The sequence below is a fragment of the Acomys russatus genome, chromosome 30, assembly GCF_903995435.1.
Source record: "Acomys russatus chromosome 30, mAcoRus1.1, whole genome shotgun sequence".
Classification (NCBI taxonomy): domain Eukaryota; kingdom Metazoa; phylum Chordata; class Mammalia; order Rodentia; family Muridae; genus Acomys; species Acomys russatus.
Window position 1 is genome coordinate 13,878,058 of NC_067166.1, and position 18,857 is coordinate 13,896,914.

Consider the following 18,857-nt stretch of genomic DNA (forward strand, 5'->3'; position numbering starts at 1 on the left):
ATCTGTCCCCTACTCCTTCCTAATGGTGGTGGCTGCTTCCTGCTTCCAGAGACTCCTGAGTTAGTTTCCAATCTCCAACACACATGCATACCAATTCCCAATATAAATACCCCCTGGTGCTTAGCTGGTTTCTCTTTCCTGTCTAGATCCCGACTGCTAGACATTTCTATTTGACAGTGGAGCCTTGATGGAAACCACAGAAGCTTGCTCTGGTTACCTTCAGCATTAGGTTGCTTCAGTGCTGAGATGGGCAACGTTGTAGGTGAAGGTGTATTGGACGTTTGGGTCTCCTGAAGCGGCTGGGCGGTGGCACAGTCATTAGAATGATTAGACTTAAGGCAAGAACCACTTGGACTCATCATCCTTTCAAAGGCCTGAGCTATAAAGGGGAAAGAAAAATATTAAAAATTCATGCTTGTGAACTTCCTAGTAAGCTATAATAAATATTTGAATTTTCAAGTTACAAGGAGAAAGAAATAAATGGCCAATCAGGAGAAAGTGGCACTTGACAACGATGTCCAAATGACTAGTACAGGCTTCTTTCTTTAGTTGGCAGCACTCCACTTTGATAAGCTACAGATCAGTTATTTCCGTGTTTTAAATTGGCATATGCTTGATATCTACTACAGAAAATCATCTTTACTGAGTACAAGTGTCTCTGTTTTCCCCCTTTTACTCCTACAATCTATTGGCAACATACTCGACCTTCATGAGTATTTCCTTAGTTCTCAGTTTAAATTCTTCATGGCTTTCTTCCTCCCCCTTCTCCCCACACTTTGGTTTTTTGAGACAGGGTCTCTCTGTGTTGCCCTGACTGTCCTGGAACTCACTCTGTAGACCAGGCTGGCCTCAAACTCAGAGATCAGCCTGTCTCTGCTTCTAGAGTGCTGGGATTAAAGGCGTGCACACTCACCCCCAGCCTTTATGGCTTTCTAACTGGATTAAAACTTTAAGTTGTCTAAATGACAGGTCCTGTAGGACTGACATCCCCAGTCTCGTCTCTCAGTACAACCCATCATGAGCCAGAGACCTGTGCCTTCTTGTTCTTCTTGTAGGCTGCCTGCTCTTCCCTCTACAGGGACTCACACAGATCCAGGCTATGCCTTTCAGTCCCTAGTCATGCATCATAATACTACAAAGCATTATTATGGGCACTAATCTGTTCCTGTCTATGTTTGTACATTTTAATTTTAAGTTTAGGGTATTATTACCATCTGATAGCCTCTCTGTTTATTGTCCATCTCTGCATTCAAAAAGCCCACTGTCAACAATTATTTTGTTCTTAGCTAGAGCTCCAGAATATAGAATAGTGCCTAAAGATCACTGAATATTTTTTCAATAAGAAAAAGGAACAATATGGGCAATGGTACCTTCAGCGCTTCCCCAAACTGAATGACCAAATACTGTCACTGCTCCAATCTTCCTTAACATCACAGAATGACAGCACTCTCAGAACTCACTCCCAATAGCCAGTAAAATCCACAGAGCTTTACATTCTAGATTCAATCTTTGCAGTGTTCTCGCTGTCCACAATCTCTACTCACTTTTCCATCCCTTCATTAAATGTCCCTCACAACTTTTGGTTCATCTTTTTCATGGCTGACAGCAATGTTTAAACGATCACCTCCATCATCTTCTAGCCTGTAGTTGAATTTTCTTGTAGTATATAGTCATTAATAGCTCCCTAAATCAAACATGTAAGGTATCAAAATAAAATAAAACAGACACCTAGTGAATTCATTCCACAGTGGATTCTTTTGTGCGTGTGCTGATGGGAGTTAAAGCCATGGCCTTGTACATGCTCGGCAAGCACTCTGCCACTGAGCTTCATCTCCATTCCTATACATTATATCTTTGATTTTTTTTTTTTTAGAGCCAGGGTCTCTCTGTGTAGCCTTGGCTGTCCTGGACTCTCTTTGTAGACCAGGCTGGCCATGAACTCACAGCGATCAACCTGCCTCTGCCTCTCAAGTGCTGGGATTAAAGGCATGCGCCACCACTGCCCAGCTCATATCTTTGATTTTTAACTCAGTATTCCACTAAGTCCACTAAGTGAGCATATTCTCCTCTCTCTTGGACTCTATGGTCAGAATGTCTCTTCTTGTCAACTCAAATGTTGATGGCTTTTTAAGTAGGAACCTTTATTTGGGAACTTGCTCTAAAAGTTGAATTCTAGCAAACTGCATGGGCTAATAGCTACAGAAACAGTACAAGAAGAAAAACAATTATAAGCATGTAGCTTCTTCATAAACAATTGTGATAACATAAAAATATTTTTAAATTATATTCTATTATCTTCCAGAGTATAGGTCAGAGGCAGGGAGTAGAACAGCTTACCTCAGGCTAACAGACTCACATCAGAGCTTTTTGGAGAATTGCTGAAAAAATTTATCTTCATTCAAAAGAGAGAAACAAATTATTATCAGGTATTTATTCTCCTGGCTAATAGGAGCTAGTTTACAGGCCTGGTCAAAAAAGGGTCAAGTAATTTTTGTTGGGAATTAAACGGTCAACAAATCTTTGAAAATGCAAGAACTATTCAAAAGAACAGACATGTGTCTAGGGGTAAAAGCACAGCATAGCACGTACACACACACACACACACACACACACACACGTGAGTATGCAACCTGTGGGAACTCAAAAAAAGACCACTGCTGAAAATGGAAAATAGCTAGAGAGCCAAGAAACAATGGGAAGCACACACATGGAACATTCTACAACCATAAAGGGGAAAAGATGAGACCAAAGCATGTACACAACATGGTGGCCCGATGAGCTATAAAATCATATGTAACACCTTATCTTTCATTCTCACTTCAGGCAATTATCTAATGGGTAAGAACTTCTATCTTGCCTTGTAACGTTAAAATATAATACTGAGCACCAACAAGGTAGCTTTTTATGACTGTTTCCACTAGAATGATAAGGATGACAGTGATGATGAAACAGTAGGCGGATGAAATATAGCACTTAGGGACTTGGTACCTGAATGCTTCCTTTCCAGACTGGTAGTGTTAATTGTGAGAGTGGAACAAAAAGAGAAACCAAGCCTTAGGATGTCCCACCTAAGCCAGATAAGTCAACACTAGGTCCTTGCCTTAAGAAAATAAAGAAGTTTATTTTTGTCACAATCCAGTTATTCTTAATATATATTCATTTACTGGATGAAAAAAATGCCATGTTAATACTCACCTTTATTAATAGTCTCATAGCAGATGACACACACTCTTGCTTCCTTTTCTAGATACTGAAGCTTACATTTCCTGTTACAACAGACACCACAAAATACCTGTAAAGAATAAAGCACCAAATTTGTTTGTCTCAAGTATGTTTAAGCTTAGGAAAGGCAAGAGATAGGAGCTCAAAGCTTAATTAGCTAAAACTTACTTTATTAAATGATTTATTTTTCTAACCACCATAATCATAAATACAATTATTTAATGATCTTTAAGTATAACAGTTAATCCCAACTGTCAATGTTAATGGGAAGGAGAGGTGTTAAGGAGTTCTGGGTGTGTCTGTGAGGGTATTTCAAGACTAGATGGATAATTAATGGGGAAAGACATACCCTGGACTTGAGCAGCAATGCCCAATAGACTGGAGGCCTGGCAAGCATAACAGTGGGAGAGAAAGGCAGCCAGTGAGGGCAAGCTGTGTGTGTACTGCTGCTGTCCCCATCTACGGACAACAGATTCCCACTTCCTCAGGCATGTGGAGGACTCTGCAGGCAGATCTCTGGCCTCAGCATCAGACAGGACTGCTTTCCTACCACCGACACTTTGCTCAAAGCTTCCAGCTTCCTGAACTAAACAGCTACGGAACTATCTGCTCTACAACATGCAGATAACCACTGTTGGACTGATCAGCCCCGAGCATCAAATCTGATCAATCCCTTTATAATTACACACACATAAATGTATATATTAATGCCAGGCACTGGTGGCTCATGCCTTTAAATCCAGCACTTGGGAGGCAGAGGCAGGCAGATCTCTGTGAGTTCGAGGCCAGCCTGGTCTACAGAGAGAGCTCTAGGACAACCACCATAACATAGAGAGGCCTTGTCTCAAACAAGTAAACATATGTGTATATATATACACACATACATACGTTTTTCTAGAGAACTCTAATATAATGAATATTGTTATTTATAATCATATCTATGATAAGGAGACATTTTGAATCAATTATGTTAACAGAAATATGTCCAGCATTTTAAAAACTTCCTGTAACAGCTAAATATTAGCTCAGTGAGAATGAGCCTGCCTATAATTTATAAGACCCTGGTTTTCATAAGTAGGACATTATTTGGCTAAGATATGGTAGTTTGATCTGAAACCAATATAGTACTGAAGGTACTATAAAAAGCACACCAGTTTTTAAAGACAATCTCCTTAGAGTTTATAGACAGTATGGCAAGGTCAAACAAAGCCAGCTAGCTTTCTAGTGTTTCCCTAGGCAATGATCAGGAAATTGGCTGCAAAATGATCTTACAATTAAGTATTCAAGGACAAAGGGTGGGTTCAGTGAGTTTGGCACATGTGATTTATCAATATTAGAGAGCATAAACACTTAGAGGATAGAAAAGTACCTCAGAGAGAGTGTGCCTGACGTGTGAGGATCTAGTTGTAATCCCCAGGACCATGTCAGAATAAAAAGGCAAGATTTCTATAACTTACTTTCCCACATGCTCGGCAGTGGTGTCGCCGTTTTGTAAAAGTGAATTTGACTTGGCAGTTCATACAGTTTGGAGCTTCTGAATCAGGAACCCATGTGGGTTGTTTCTGGCCCAAAACCAAGCCTTCTTTGCAAATGTTTTGAGGCTGAGAATCCTTGTTTGCAGTTACAAAACTGGATCCACCTTCAAAATTACTTTCTATGTCAATGTAATTGGAGTTGAAGCTGGCCTGAGAGTCAGGTATGTGATCTGCAGAGCGAGTGGGGGCAGCAACAGCACCTGCTGCGCTCGGCTCCCTTTCCGGCACAGCTGGCTTTCTCAGCTCCTTTGAACTCCTTGTTCCTGGTGGAAGGCTGAGCGGCTGCTTAGGTCTAGCCCCTCCAACAGCTTGGGTGTTAATACTGGGGACGGGCAATTCATTCCTTATGTCAGACTTAGTGGCAGATAACCGTCTTTCAGTTGAACTTGTGCTTTTTTCTTCTACAGAAGGACCACCATTTTCTACTGTGTTTTCCTTATCAATTGTTGCACAAATCCCAACACCTCCATTTCCACCAGCAGCTCCTGCTTCAGCATTGAAGTATATATCCCCAGCATTTTCATCATTTAATCCTTTTATATCTATGTGATTCATCTGAGTTTGTAACTCATTTTCGTTTTCTTCAGAAGACACTGTGTTAGAGTTTTGAAGACACTGTTCTTTCAGAAAAGCATCAAGTTCGGCATCACTGACGAGCGTGCTACTTCTCATGCTTTCGTCAATATTAAAGTAGTCTAACTCTTGCCCATCCACATCACTGATGGAAAAAGGGAGACCTTCACATTGGTCATGGGACTCTGGGGCCCTCGCAGCAGAGTGTGCTATTTGAGGCTCTGCAGCTGCCGCAGAGCTGCTGTCCTCGGGGTACTCCACAGATTCACCACTGACTACCTCCTGCTCGACTTCAACCTTTCCGTCCCCTTTCTTTTCATTTACTGGCTGAAGAAATATGCTCTCACACTTTTCCAACAGACCCGGCTCCCTAACGAGCTCCCCACCTGAGGCAGCACTCTTTCGCATTTCTTCACGGATAGTCTTTGCGTCATCATTCTGACCTTCAGACTCATCAGAAGGTACACAATCACCATGCACATTACTGTCACGTAAGGATCCACACACAGACCCAGCCAATGAAGGACAGGACAGTGAGGAGGGTGCACCTTCACACGAAACAGCTACCGGTGAAGGGGAAACCTGGACTACACCATTATTATCTCTAAGGTCTAAGTCTCTTGAGTCTTCTTTTACAGATTCTTTCATGAACACAGCAGTTCTATTTTCCTGGAAGGAAAAATCAGGTACTTTGAAGCTACCATCTTTTGAATCTGTGTCACTTAGGGATGTTCCTTCATTTTTTGGAAGCTTGCAAGGCATAGCAATTGTTTTACCTCCTTCTTCTAAACAGTCTGCATTAGTCACTGCCACATCTAATTTCTCTTCTGTCAAACAGCCATCGTCTTTTAACAAGTCACACAGCAGCCTCTTATATTGTGGGCTATCTTTGGCATTAGACATTTCAGAACTTTGTTCAGTCAAAGTAGATGACATGTTAAAATCAATTGTTTTTAACTCATTAGAAATAATTTGATCCTTTAAATTTTCTGTTCCACTGTATTTACAAGAATCGGAAAGTGCTGTGTCCACTTGTATACCCATTTCTTTTATCCTGCTATTATCTCTGTCTTGTAAGCCAGAGCTGACGTGATTCTGCTCTTCTCTGATGGCATCACTACCATGGTCTACTGAAGAAACAATGAGGGGATCTGAGATTGAAGGCAAATCCAATCCAATCAAAGCCTCTGAACCCGATGCGATCACAGCATCTGTACTACATTTAGAGTCATCTGGCAGTAACTTTTTAATGTCTTCTTCACTATTGGTGACATGTACTAAGTTACCCATGTCACTTATCAGGTCACAGACAGGCTTACTACACCGTCTCATACATGAAGGCTGGATCTCATCTGAAGTATTAGCATCCACAGAAGAGAGAAGATCAAGCCCCACTACGTTTTTTTCATTCTGTCTAGAAGTTAACCCCTCGGGTGGTTTTTCTTTGAGAAAAGTCTCATTCGTTTCACAGCATGTTTCGGATGAGGCACAACTACTAGTGCATCTTTGGTCCTTTGGCAGCAGTAACGCTAGCTGTGGAGAGGCCAACTCTGAAGAAACTGAACAGTGGTTAGAAGCATATGCATTTTGTGTATCTTGGAGATAATCTTGTTTATCTAGTGGAAAATAGAAGCACAAGGTTACTCAGAGGATCCAAATCAAATCAAGATTGAAGATATGCTTTCTAGAACTTTATATTGACTTTTTATTTGCTCTGAACTGTTCTAGTTTTTACTTCTCCCCTCCCTACCACACCACACCCCCGAGGCAGGGTTTTCTGTGTAGCCTTGGCTGTTCTGTACTCTCTTTGTAGAGCAGGCTGGCCTGGAGCTCAGAGATCCACCTGGCTCTGCCTCCCGAGTGCTGGGATTAAAGGTACGCACCACCATTCCCAGCCAGTAGTTTTTACTTCTTATTAATATTTGTCATAAGATGACAGAAACACTGCCAATAACTCAGTTGCAGAAAAGGATGAAGAGCAATCTTATCTTCATCTACTTTTATTCTGTCATTGTCCTGATTAGATTTTTGTAAACTTGACACAAGCTAGAATCATCTTGGAAGAGTGACCTCAATTTAAAAAATATCTCCACCACATGGTCTGCAGGGCAGTCTGTGAAGCACTCCTGTGACTAAGGGTTGATGGGAGAGGGCCAGCTCACTGTGGGTGGTGCCACTCCTAGCCAGTAGTTGTGAGTTGTAAGAAACAAGCCATGAGGAGCAAGCCAGTAAGCATTGCTCTGCCACAGTCTTTGCTTCAGTTCCTACCTCGAGTCAGTACCCTCACTTCCCTTCGTAATGGACTAAATACTGTGAGGTGAAACACACCCTTTCTCCCCCAAGTCGATTTTGCTCCTGGTATTTTTTTCACAACAATAAAAATCTAGCCAGGATAGCCCTGCAATTTCCTAACTTCATTCTGAGAAAATATCATCTGTTGGTAATGACATTTCATCTTACAGAGCTCTATCAAATTGTTTTTAACTTCCTTATAAAGATCTTCTTCTAAGTTTGTATCTACAAACTTTTATTTCTGACTATTTATCCTAATCGTATAAGAATAAACACATACATTATAATAAAACAGGCAGATTATTTTTAGAGAATATAACAATGTGACCAAGATTGAAATATAATTTTTGTTAAAGAGACATTTTAAGATTCTAATAGCAAAGTAGAAAAACCAACAAACCTGGGTTCTGCTCAAAATCATCAAGAAGTTTATCCAAGTCGCTGACAGCTGCTTTAAAGTAACTGTCCATCCTACCTATAGGCTATTCAGAATTTAATTCTTGTATATCTAGAAAAGAAAAGGTACGTTATATTTAATTTCCATCATATAAATATTATACCATCTACTCTGTGCCAATATAACAACTGAAGTAGAAACAAAAAAAAAAAAAAGTTAAACAGTGCTTCTTTTCCATAACTTAGGTAGAAAACTGGTCTCAACATGAAAATGACATGAGAGCCAACTTCTACAACACAACATCTGCACACACAAGCTACTGTGTTGTTGTACTGTTACTGTACCCAGAGGAGGACAATGCATATCTTCCTCTGTCACTCGCTCTATACTGACTGCAGACAGGCTCTCTCACTGAACTGGAAGCCTAGAGCTCCAAGGACCCACCTATCACACAATGTTGGGGTTACAGGTACACACAACCATGTCTGGCTTTACCATGGGTACTATAACGCAAATTCGAGTCTAATCCTACATTGCAAGCACTCTTTCTCACTGACCTTTCTCTCCAGGCCAGTTTTATGAATTTTTAAACATGTATTTAAATAACTCACAAGTCAAAAAAAGTTTCACAATGAAAAGCTAAAATATTTAAATGTTGCAAGTCAAGTAATATAAAGTATACTATATAAAAACAAAAGCAGAGCACAGAAAACTAAAGCTAGTTTCATGAAAAGATCTGTGAAGTGCCTAGGCAAAAACTCTACTAAATAAGCTGGAGATGCTGCAAGAATCTGCCAGTGATCAACGCCAGAAGGAAAGAATCTACGTGAAGGGGCTCTTTCTCACCTCAGTGGGACAAATGGCTATCAAAATAATGAAGAGAACACAGAACTGAGAACAAACCAAATAACATTTAAAAACCAAGCAATCATAATAATGTTAAGCTCAAAATGAAAGCATCCCACCTATTGGGGGTTGCTATGGTACTATAACTCTGAAAATTAATGAATTAAGGAAAATAAGCAGAGAACTAATTTTTCACTTATTTATAGAATACACTTCCAAATAACACAACAGTTGCCAAGGGAATGTTCTTTAGGTAAGAAGTCCAGTAAATATATGCAGAAGGATTTAAACTTTAAAAAAAATCTTTTCATACCCCTACTGCAATAAGTGGGCTAAGCAATTGTTGCCAATGAATATTTAGACTTTAGAGAAAAGTCTGATGGGGAACTTCATTGATATCAGGGTTGGGTCAATTCACTGCAGCCCAGCAATCAGTTTCAACATCAATACTGTGGACGAACACCACCACATACAACATGAGCCTGAGTTTAATCAAATCGGAAAACTGCAAGTTTACAGGAAATTCAGTCATCTAAAGACAGCTAAATAAGATTTTAAAAAACAAGGCAATTATGTAAATTAAACCAGGAAAACTAGGTTCTTCAAGCAGTCTGTGGTAAATAACTAGTTTTAAAAAAATAAAGCAAATAAACAAACAAACAAAAAACTACTTCCAAAATGTTGCCAAGTATAATTTTTGCAAAGCGAGCAATGAAAATTTTGTAAAAATACATACAAACAAAAGAATATAGACAAATAAAAGCACTCAAACATTGCCTGGAATAGAGAATGAACAGAAGTGAGATAAGGTTTTTAAAAACTAATTATGATTGAGAGGCCTGAACTTAGGCTACAGGTGATGCAGCAGTGAGAAGCACAAGGAGAGAGATTGCCTGAAAAGCAGCACAGAGAGATGAAGAAGAGATAAATGTAAAATAGAAATTTTCCAATAAAAGAATGAGAATAGAGTCCCACAAGGGAAAAACATGGGAAAATTTCATTTGAAGGCAATGCCAACAACTTTTTCCAGAACTCACAACAGATAAAAGTAATACATCATATCACAATAAAAAAATAAACAGAAATTCACACTTTTAAACACATTATAGGGAAACAACTAAACTCCAAAGATAGAGCAGCCAGAGAGAAAGGGTCATTTTCAAAGTTAAACAATACTCATAGAAAGATTAAACCAAGGTACATTTCAGATGTATTTTCAATAGCAATATATGGCATCTTAATTCAATAAAGCCTGTTAGCTTGTGTTTCCATTGTCAAATATACCATTATACCATATACATAGAAATGTACACAAAGCAGAGATACTAAGCTAATAAAAGGAATTTGGAAGAAGAGACGATGTAGGAAATAAGAAAACACCAAAGCATATTCTGAAGGAAAGAAGCATCTATGCAACTATGAAATGGGAACACAAAACCGTAAGGAGGGAACATATGAGGAACAGCAGCTGATCATAAAGTCAACAGGGGAAATCTTAAGAAATCCAAGAAGCTTGAGGATCTCAGTAAAAACAGTTCTTTCATCAGTCACACTAACGGGGTTAAATGTATTGTTAGAAAGAAGCAAAACTTGAAATCAACAGTTTAAACTTCCAATTTGGGAAACTATATTGAAAATCCAATTTACCCTAAATTAGAAATAGAAGAAAAATGAAAACTAGCGCACTGGGATTATAGGTATATACCATCTGGCACTGGTTCATGCATTATGTTGCATTTATGTGTTTTGCTGGGGTTTTGGGGTTTGATTGTTTTGTTCTGTTTTTTGTTGTTGTTATTTGAGCTGCATGCATTTAATCCTAGCACTGGGGAGGCAGAGGCAGGTGGATCTTTGTGAGTTCAAGACCAGCCTGGTCTACAAAGTGAGTCTAGGACAACCAAGGTGACACAGAAAATTCCTGTTCTGGGGGGGAAAATTACAAATTGTTATTTGTTTGGATGGTTGACAAGGTCTCATCTAGCGCAGAAAGCCCTTAACTCAAACATATACTCAAGGATGACCTTGAACTCCTGACCCTCTTGCCTCTACTCCCCGAGTGTTCCTGTTACAGGTGTACACTACCACTTGGAAAAGAATGCATGTGTGAGTAGCTTCTTTCACAACTGCCAAAAAGTGGAAGCAACCACAACCACGTGTCTTCCGTAGGCACATGGATAAATAAAACATGGTGCATATTTTTATTCAGTGAAATGTGCTAATGAGCCACAAAAGCACAGTAATGATCTCTAAACACATGTCAATAAATAGAAGAATCTCTATTTACGCTATGATGCAATTATGTAGCATTCTAAAAAAGTTAGACCACAGAAATAATGACCATACAGTGATTGCCAATGGTTTGGAACTAGGGAGAGCTGGAGAGAGCTGAAGAATACAGTGGGTTCATTTTAAAGGTTAAAAAAAAAAAAAGAATACAGTGGGTGTTACAGGGAAGTAAAGTTACACATATGGTACTACAATGGTGAACCAAGAGCATAAGAGAAATATACCACCTCTCAATGTGCACCTGACAAAAATCAAGACTTACAAGGTCAGAGATCACAGAATGAAATACTGAATACAACAAGAGTCAAACTTACTACAAATGTATGAAACAGTGCCATTGTAGGGTACAGAGGGGAAAGTGCTGACTTTTGGAAATAAGTGTTTAAGACTGAAAGCAAAAGGAACACTAGCACAGAACTCCTATTTCCTAAAGCAACTACTTACTTTATGTCCTTGCAAGGCATTATATAAGTTACTTATACATTACTGTACCACCTGGAGTAACTTTCTTTTGGAATTTAAACTTTCATAGGGTGGGGCCTCGTATTTTGTTCACTCATCTGTCACTCATATCCCCCCTCTTTTTTGTTATTTCACATGTATAGCTGTTTTACCTGTGTGCAGGTCTATGCATTACAGGCTTACCTGAAGAGGTGTCAGATTCCCTGGAACTGGAGTTATAGAAAGCTGTAAGGCACCATGTGCTAGGAACTAAACCTGGGTCCTCTTGAAGAGTAGCCAGTGCTCTTCCCTGATGAGCCGTCTCTCTAGCCCCATAGTCAGTGTCTCTATTGGTGCCCACCATATAAGGTATGCTGCTGAGTAAATACAAGTGTTTCCAGAGAAAAGTAATGGGCTGATTATCACTCTGGCATTAGCCTTCTCAACAATAACAGAACAAAGGAGCATTAGAACCATGCTCTAAAAATTTTAAAGTAACAAATGACGCCAACAATCAAATGTAATGGTTGAAATGAAAGATGTAGTCTCAATATGAGGGAGACTCTAAAGAAGATGAAGACTTGAAATCTAGGCAACACGCTATTCATCAGAGACAGACAAACGGAATTCATACAAAGTCATAAAATGGAAGCCTAGGAAAACTGCTATATATGTCAGACATCCTTATGAGATATACTGAAAAACAAAGAGATTACTGGATACATTTAAATCTACTCAGAGAGAACTTGTGTGAGCAATCACAATCCTGAAGAATACACACTACACATGAATTAGATATAAGAGCCAGGAATGGTGGTGCATGCCTTTTAGCCCGAGAACTCAGGGGGCAGATGCAGGTGGATCTCTGAGTTCAAGGTTAGCCTAGTCAAAAGAGCAAGTTCCAAGTTAGTCAGAACTATACAGAAAAAACCTATATGGAAAAACAAAGATACAAAATGTATTCATAATGATGCATGAAAGGTAGACACAAAATATTAAGGTCACTTGTAACTCTAGGAAAGCAGTAATTAAGTAATGACATAAACACACAGTAACACAAAGTTAGTTGAGAACATGGGGGGAAATGTGCACTACCATGTTGAGAGAGGTGGATGCTTTTGCTGCAGGAAATATTAACTCCTACATCTTATGATACAAAATGGTACCCAAACTAGAGTAGGGTACAAGTGAGGAAAGGAAAGAACTATACAGCTAAATATGTTACTTAAACATCTGGAGGTTAGAAAACAAAAACAAAAAACTGAAGTCATTGGCACTGACGCTGTCTCAGTTTTTGAGAGAATTAGTTTTTACTGCCCTAAGACATCTATTTCTAATAACAAATTAACTTCATTCCAAGGCATTTAAGGTATTATTGTATCATCCATAAGAGAATTGAGAAATATTTGGTGAAATCATTTTCTGTGTCCTATGATTCACGTGGGGGAGGAGGGCGGAGACAAAGAAGGGCTTCTCTGGAGCGTAGGATTCTGGGTAAGAAGAGCAAGAGGGGAAACTGGGTTTTTGTTACAAATCTCTAGTACCATTTAAATCTTTATATATCTTTATGGCCACCACACCCTCTTTTTGAAACAGATCTCAGTGTATAGCCCTCAATGGCTCGGAACTTGCTATGTACATCAGGCTGGCCTTAACCTGTAGAGATCTGCCTATCTCTGCCTCTTGCATACTAGGATTAAAAGCATATGCATCAGGCTAGTTGTCCCTTTGACAAAATTTTTTAAAAAATTAAATATAATAGTTTTTAAAATCCCAGTACTCAGGAAATAGAGACAGGAGGATCATGGTAAGTTCAAGAGCAGCTGATCTGATCCACATAGCAAATTCTAGGCTAGCCAGCACTACATAGTGAGACACTGTCTCACAAAACCAGTAAATGAATAAGTATACACATAGGCTAGAAGAGTAAGGAAACTCTGAATATAGAATGTCATTTAAAAAACAAAATTAGGGGGCTGGAGAGATGGCTCAGAGGTTAAGAGCACTGACTGCTCTTCCAAAGGACCCAGGTCCAACTCCCAGCACCCACATGGCAGCTCACAGCTGTCTGTAACTCCAAGATCTGACACACTCATACAGACAGAAATGCAGGCATAACACCAATGCACATAAAATAAATAAATAAATAAATAATTTTTTAAATTCTCTAAAAAAAAGAAAAAGAAAAAAACAAAATTATCAGGCCGGGTGTAGTGGCGCACACTTTTAATCCCAGCCCTTGGGAGGCAGAGGCAGGAGGATCGCTGTGAGTTTGAGGCCAGCCAGGTCTACAAAGCAAGTCCAGGACAGCCAAGGCTACACAGAGAAACTCTGTCTCAAAAAAGCCCAAAAATGAACAAACAAACAAACAAACAAAACAAATTATCACTAGCCAATCAGTGGTGGCACATACCTTTCATCTTAGCACTTGGGAAGCAGAGGCAGGAGGATCTCTTTGAGTTCAAAGCCAGCCTGATCTATAGAGTGAATTCCAAGGCAGCCAAGGATACACAGAGAAACCCTATCTCAAAAATTAAAAAAAGAAAGGAAGAAAAGTCACCAAAATGTTCTAAGAACAGTTTTTTACTAGCAAAAGTCAGAGGATTTTTAAAAAACAAACCAAAGGATCCATTAAAGAACGTTTATTTACACAGTCTCAACATCATAACTCACTACTTTAAACATATTATTTGAAGTGCCAAAAATACAGGAAACAACACAATTCAGCAATCTGTAAAAGGTATGACAATGCAAATACTTTCACTGAGCCCCTTTAACATGAACTACTACTAACCTGTGGATTTCCTCATTTCAACCACAGAGTGTACCTTGAAGCTAGTGATCTATTATAAATTGAAGAAACAAAGTCCCCCTCAGTCCCAGCCAAAGGGGAGGAGAGTAAGGGGAAAATGGGAGGGAGGGAGGAATGGGAGAATACAAGGGAGGGGATAACAATTGAGATGTAATATGAATAAATTAATAAAATATATTTTAAAACATAAATGAAGAAACAGATGTATGATACATTCTCATTTTAAATTTTATGTGGAGAAGCACTGACAAGATGTAATCACGTGTACATGAAAATGAACTTTATTTGTTCACTTCTACCTCTTTATTTATTTGTGTGTGTGGTGGTCAGAAGCTAGCACTGTCCTCGATCACGCGTGTCCTCGATCACAAATGCCCTGGGATCAGAGCCCCCAGGGTCAGTGCTTGCGTTTACCACTGTGACACAGTGCCAGCCCAATGATGACTTGAGATATGTTTATTAACTTGACCGCTTATGTATGCTCAGATTTCCAGACAAAGTTTTATAAAAACCTTTAGAACATGGTTTTAAAAGCCTCTTTATGGTTTAGAAAAATTATAGAAACAGGGAAGATTAATAAGAAAATAATACGTCAACGAAACATCTAAAGTTGTTAAGATAAGAGACAATGAGAACATGAGCAGAGACTGAGGTGAAGAGAAAAAAAGAAAGAAAAAAATAGCTGAAGAATCAGAACTCTTGGAGACTGAAACAAAGGAGAAGGCTTCCACTGTGGGTGACCGGGTAGACCAATGGACGTACACTGACCACCACAGACAACTCGAGGAGCAGGGAAAAGGGAGACACTTGGACTACTGTCTGATGTACCTTGCGAACATCCTGGGGGAGATGTCCAGGAGGCTGCTGTTGAATGGAAGGACCTGGAATGCAGAAAGGACTCTGAGATAAAGATTTGGAAATTGGCAACACACAGGTATGAATGGAAGTGACCTAGGAAAAGACTACACAAGAGCATAGGGCATTACACAACGAATGATCCCCACATCTGTCTCTATAAATCTGTGCTCTGGTTAGACACACTTCTGTAAAATATCCAATATGCAATGCTGAGTGGAAGAAAATCACAAAACTCTGTATAGTAAAAAAACCTATTCTCTACAAATAAGTTATTAAAATAGTATTAGCAAAGGGGAAAATGTGGAGGAACAAATACCAAACTAAATCTAGCACATAGAGTATGTAAGCCTTTTAGAACTGAAGTGTATATCTATACATTTTATTTCTAAAAAGAAAAGAAAAAAGCATGTACTTTTAAAAACAGGGTAGAAAAAGATAATTGTATTATTTCCCTTTAAAATAATATACGATGGGAATAAAATAAATATTAAAATTTATTTATTTTAACGTAAAATAAATAAAAATGAGATAGGATGGGTGAGGAGGTGCGAATAAGAACAGAAGTAATGGGAAGGGTTGAGGGAGAGAATACTGGAAGAAACTGGAATCATCTCTGGGACCTGCCAGAAACCTAGGACAATGGAAACTCTCAGAAATCTAAGGGGTGACCCTAGCTAAGACTCCTAGCAATGGAGGATATGGAGCCTGAACTGGCCATATCCTGTAACCAGGCAAGACTTTCAACGGAAGATTGGGACACCTTTTCCCTACTGTGCTGCCTCTGCTGGCCTCAACAGGAGAGATATACCAGTCTTACCACAACTGGATATGCCAGGGCTGCATGATATTCAGGGGCGGCCTGCCCTTTTCTAAAGAGAAAGGGAGGAGTGGATGGTAAGGGGTGAAGACTGGGAGGAGAGGAGGGGAGACTATGGTTGGGATATAAAGTTAATTGATTTAAAATGATATAACTCATCCTTTCAATATAAAAAACTTTTTAATCTGTTAGAAAGGCACTTGACCACTAGACTCTAAGTAGATTAAAAATTATATGGAAAGACAATAATATGACCATGAAAAAATATTCAATATGCATTAGAATAATTAGGATTTTAAAAGACCCAAGGTTTTTTAAATATAATAAAGTACTTTATGTTGTTATTTTGTTTGTTTGTTTTTTTAAGAAAGAAAAACCACTGCTACAGACAGAAAATGATACAGCTTCTCAGGCAAACAATGTAACAATATGTAGAAATAGTGTGGGGGGGGCACAATTCTTTCTAAATTCAAGAAAATAACCCGAAATTACTGAAAAAAATGCAGATACTTTACCAATCATTAGGTGAAATAAGTCAAACAACTGACATGGAACACAACAGAAAATTATGAAAGGCATCAAAGTTGATTTCTATTGTCTATCAAATTACCGGAATTACGGGGGGGGGGGGGGGGGGGGAAGGGTGCGAGTCTTATGACCTAGCAATTCGGCCTCCAGAAAAACACCAGCACCGTGCACAAGAACACAAGGAACTTTCAATGTTGCAAAGTTCGCAAGTGGGAAGTGCACCAAGTGAACAGCACATTTAACAGAAGGATGGTTAAATCCCTTTTCTCACGTTTTGCTGAGAAACCCTAAAAGCAAGGTCTTCTCCTTTTTAGCCGCGTGACTAGGCAAAGGCAGATTTCCTTCATGGCTCTAATCCGAACAAGCCAGCACACTAGGACGAGCCAAGAAATACAGGAATCCAGCTGTCTTTTCGTGTGCCAGACATCAAAGTAACTTCCCTCCAGATAAAACAATGCTGTCCTCTTCCCTAAAGTCAGTTTTGGAAATATAGTTGGTTTTCAATAGAGGTGTTTAGTTAGTACCCTGGTTTTTTTTTTGTTTTTTTTTTTTTTGTTTGTTTTTTTTTTACTTTTTTCTTGCTTTATTTTTGAGACAGCAATTTACTGTGTACACCAGACTGGTTTATAGTTCAGTCTTCTTGCCTTCATGACGTGCTGGATTGCAGTCATGATCCACCATGCTCATCAGAGTACTATTTTTAAGTGACTATGTGAAAAAATTTTTTTTCTTAATTTCCAAAATGGTAAATATACTGTATTAATAATTATTTTTCTCAGCACTACTTTCCAACTGTCATTCCCTTCGATCACAAGGGTACTATGTGTAACATGGTATTATGATTGGAGATAAAAGGAATTTAGTTTTATCTGTAAAGTAGCTACTTCAAAAGATGTTTTTGTTCACATGTGTACAGTACAAAAATAATGGGTCTATGTTTAAGGCTCTTAAAAACATGGGCACGCAGGCGGGCGGTGGTGGCGCACGCCTTTAATCCCAGCATTCGGGAGGCAGAGGCAAAAGGATCTCTATGAGTTCGAGGCCAGCCTGGTCTACAAAGTGAGTCCAGGACAGTCAAGACTACACAGAGAAACCCTGTTTCAAAAACCCAAAACAAAAACAAAAAACATGGGCAAGCAAACAACCTGATTACGTTAAACTTAAAATGCAACAGAGGCAAAAAGGGCAAAGAAAAATGTCAAAATGTTAAGCAGCTGGTTACTTTTGCATGGTAGAATTCTGTCATCCCTAGCTGTAACTTTTAAATAGCTTACTACTGTATATGTAGTTTAATATCCAAGAGAGAGAGAAAGAAGTTGCGTGAGAAACCAGAGCTCTACTGGACCCAAACCATTAAACTTTTGCCAACTCAAGAAACGCCAAAACCAGAAAGATACGTGATGGAACCGGATGACATCACCAAATTATCCTCTGAATAAAAAGATGAACTTAATATTCAATTTTAGGGCCGGTTTCCTGACACGTCCAGGCAAGAACTTGGGTATGGAATTGTTAACAATCTGCAATCACGGTCGTACAAACAGGTTAGCCGTTAAAAGTTAAGGTCATTTCTTCAGAAGCATCAAAGAAAAGGCAGCGAGAGCGGACACCCGGGGGACATCCGTGAGACGGAGGCCGCGGCGGCGGCGACAACCGGTGACACGGGGACTCGCGGGGTCCAGTGCGCTCCGGGCCAGGCCAGCGATGGGGTCGCCCAGCTCGACGGGCGGGTCGCCTAGGAAGGCGAGGCCCGGGCCGTCGCAGCCCGCAGAGCCCGCGGCCGCCCCGCCCCTCCGCCCGCAGTACGCTGAGGAGAGGCCGGTGGTGGCTCCTGGGCTCTTACCTCCCCACACGCCGCCGAGCTCTCGGGGACTCGATGCGACGCCGCAGTGAGGCGTGAAGAGCGACCAGGCCCTGCGAGGCGCTGACCCAAAACCAAAGCTCCGTCCCGTGCCGACCTACCAGGACGGCGCGCAGGCGCAGAGATGGCTCCCCCTCCACCCCCCCCCCCGCCGCTGCCACGCCCCCTTTGGGAGGCGTGGCCTCTGCGCGTGCGCGCTGCCCGGGTCCGAGCCCGTACACGCGGGCGCGCCGGAAATGGTTGAGCGGCTCGGCTCCCGCTGGAAATCTGCTCTCCGATGCTCGGCTGCAGGGCTTGGAGGCAACTGGCGCCACAGTCCAGCTGACGTAGCGCCCAGGTTTGCACCGACCAAACCTGCGGCACACACCGTGTCTCACTCACCCCCCACC

At 40.3% G+C, this 18,857-nt stretch overlaps 1 protein-coding gene across 1 annotated transcript in view; it reads right to left on the bottom strand.

Annotated features, from left to right (window-relative positions):
* The window catches only part of Zfyve16 (zinc finger FYVE-type containing 16), a 42,282-nt gene extending 24,093 nt beyond the window's left edge, over nt 1-18,189 (bottom strand). Inside the window, exons 1-6 of the mRNA XM_051172602.1 lie at nt 18,005-18,189; nt 8,985-9,013; nt 8,023-8,130; nt 4,680-6,946; nt 3,196-3,292; nt 218-379 (exon numbers count right to left, since the gene is read on the bottom strand). Coding sequence (XP_051028559.1) covers nt 218-379; nt 3,196-3,292; nt 4,680-6,946; nt 8,023-8,092 — 2,596 coding nt within the window. The 5' untranslated portion in view covers nt 8,093-8,130; nt 8,985-9,013; nt 18,005-18,189. The remainder of the gene's footprint in view (nt 1-217; nt 380-3,195; nt 3,293-4,679; nt 6,947-8,022; nt 8,131-8,984; nt 9,014-18,004) is intronic.
* Between the last annotated feature and the right edge of the window lie 668 nt (nt 18,190-18,857).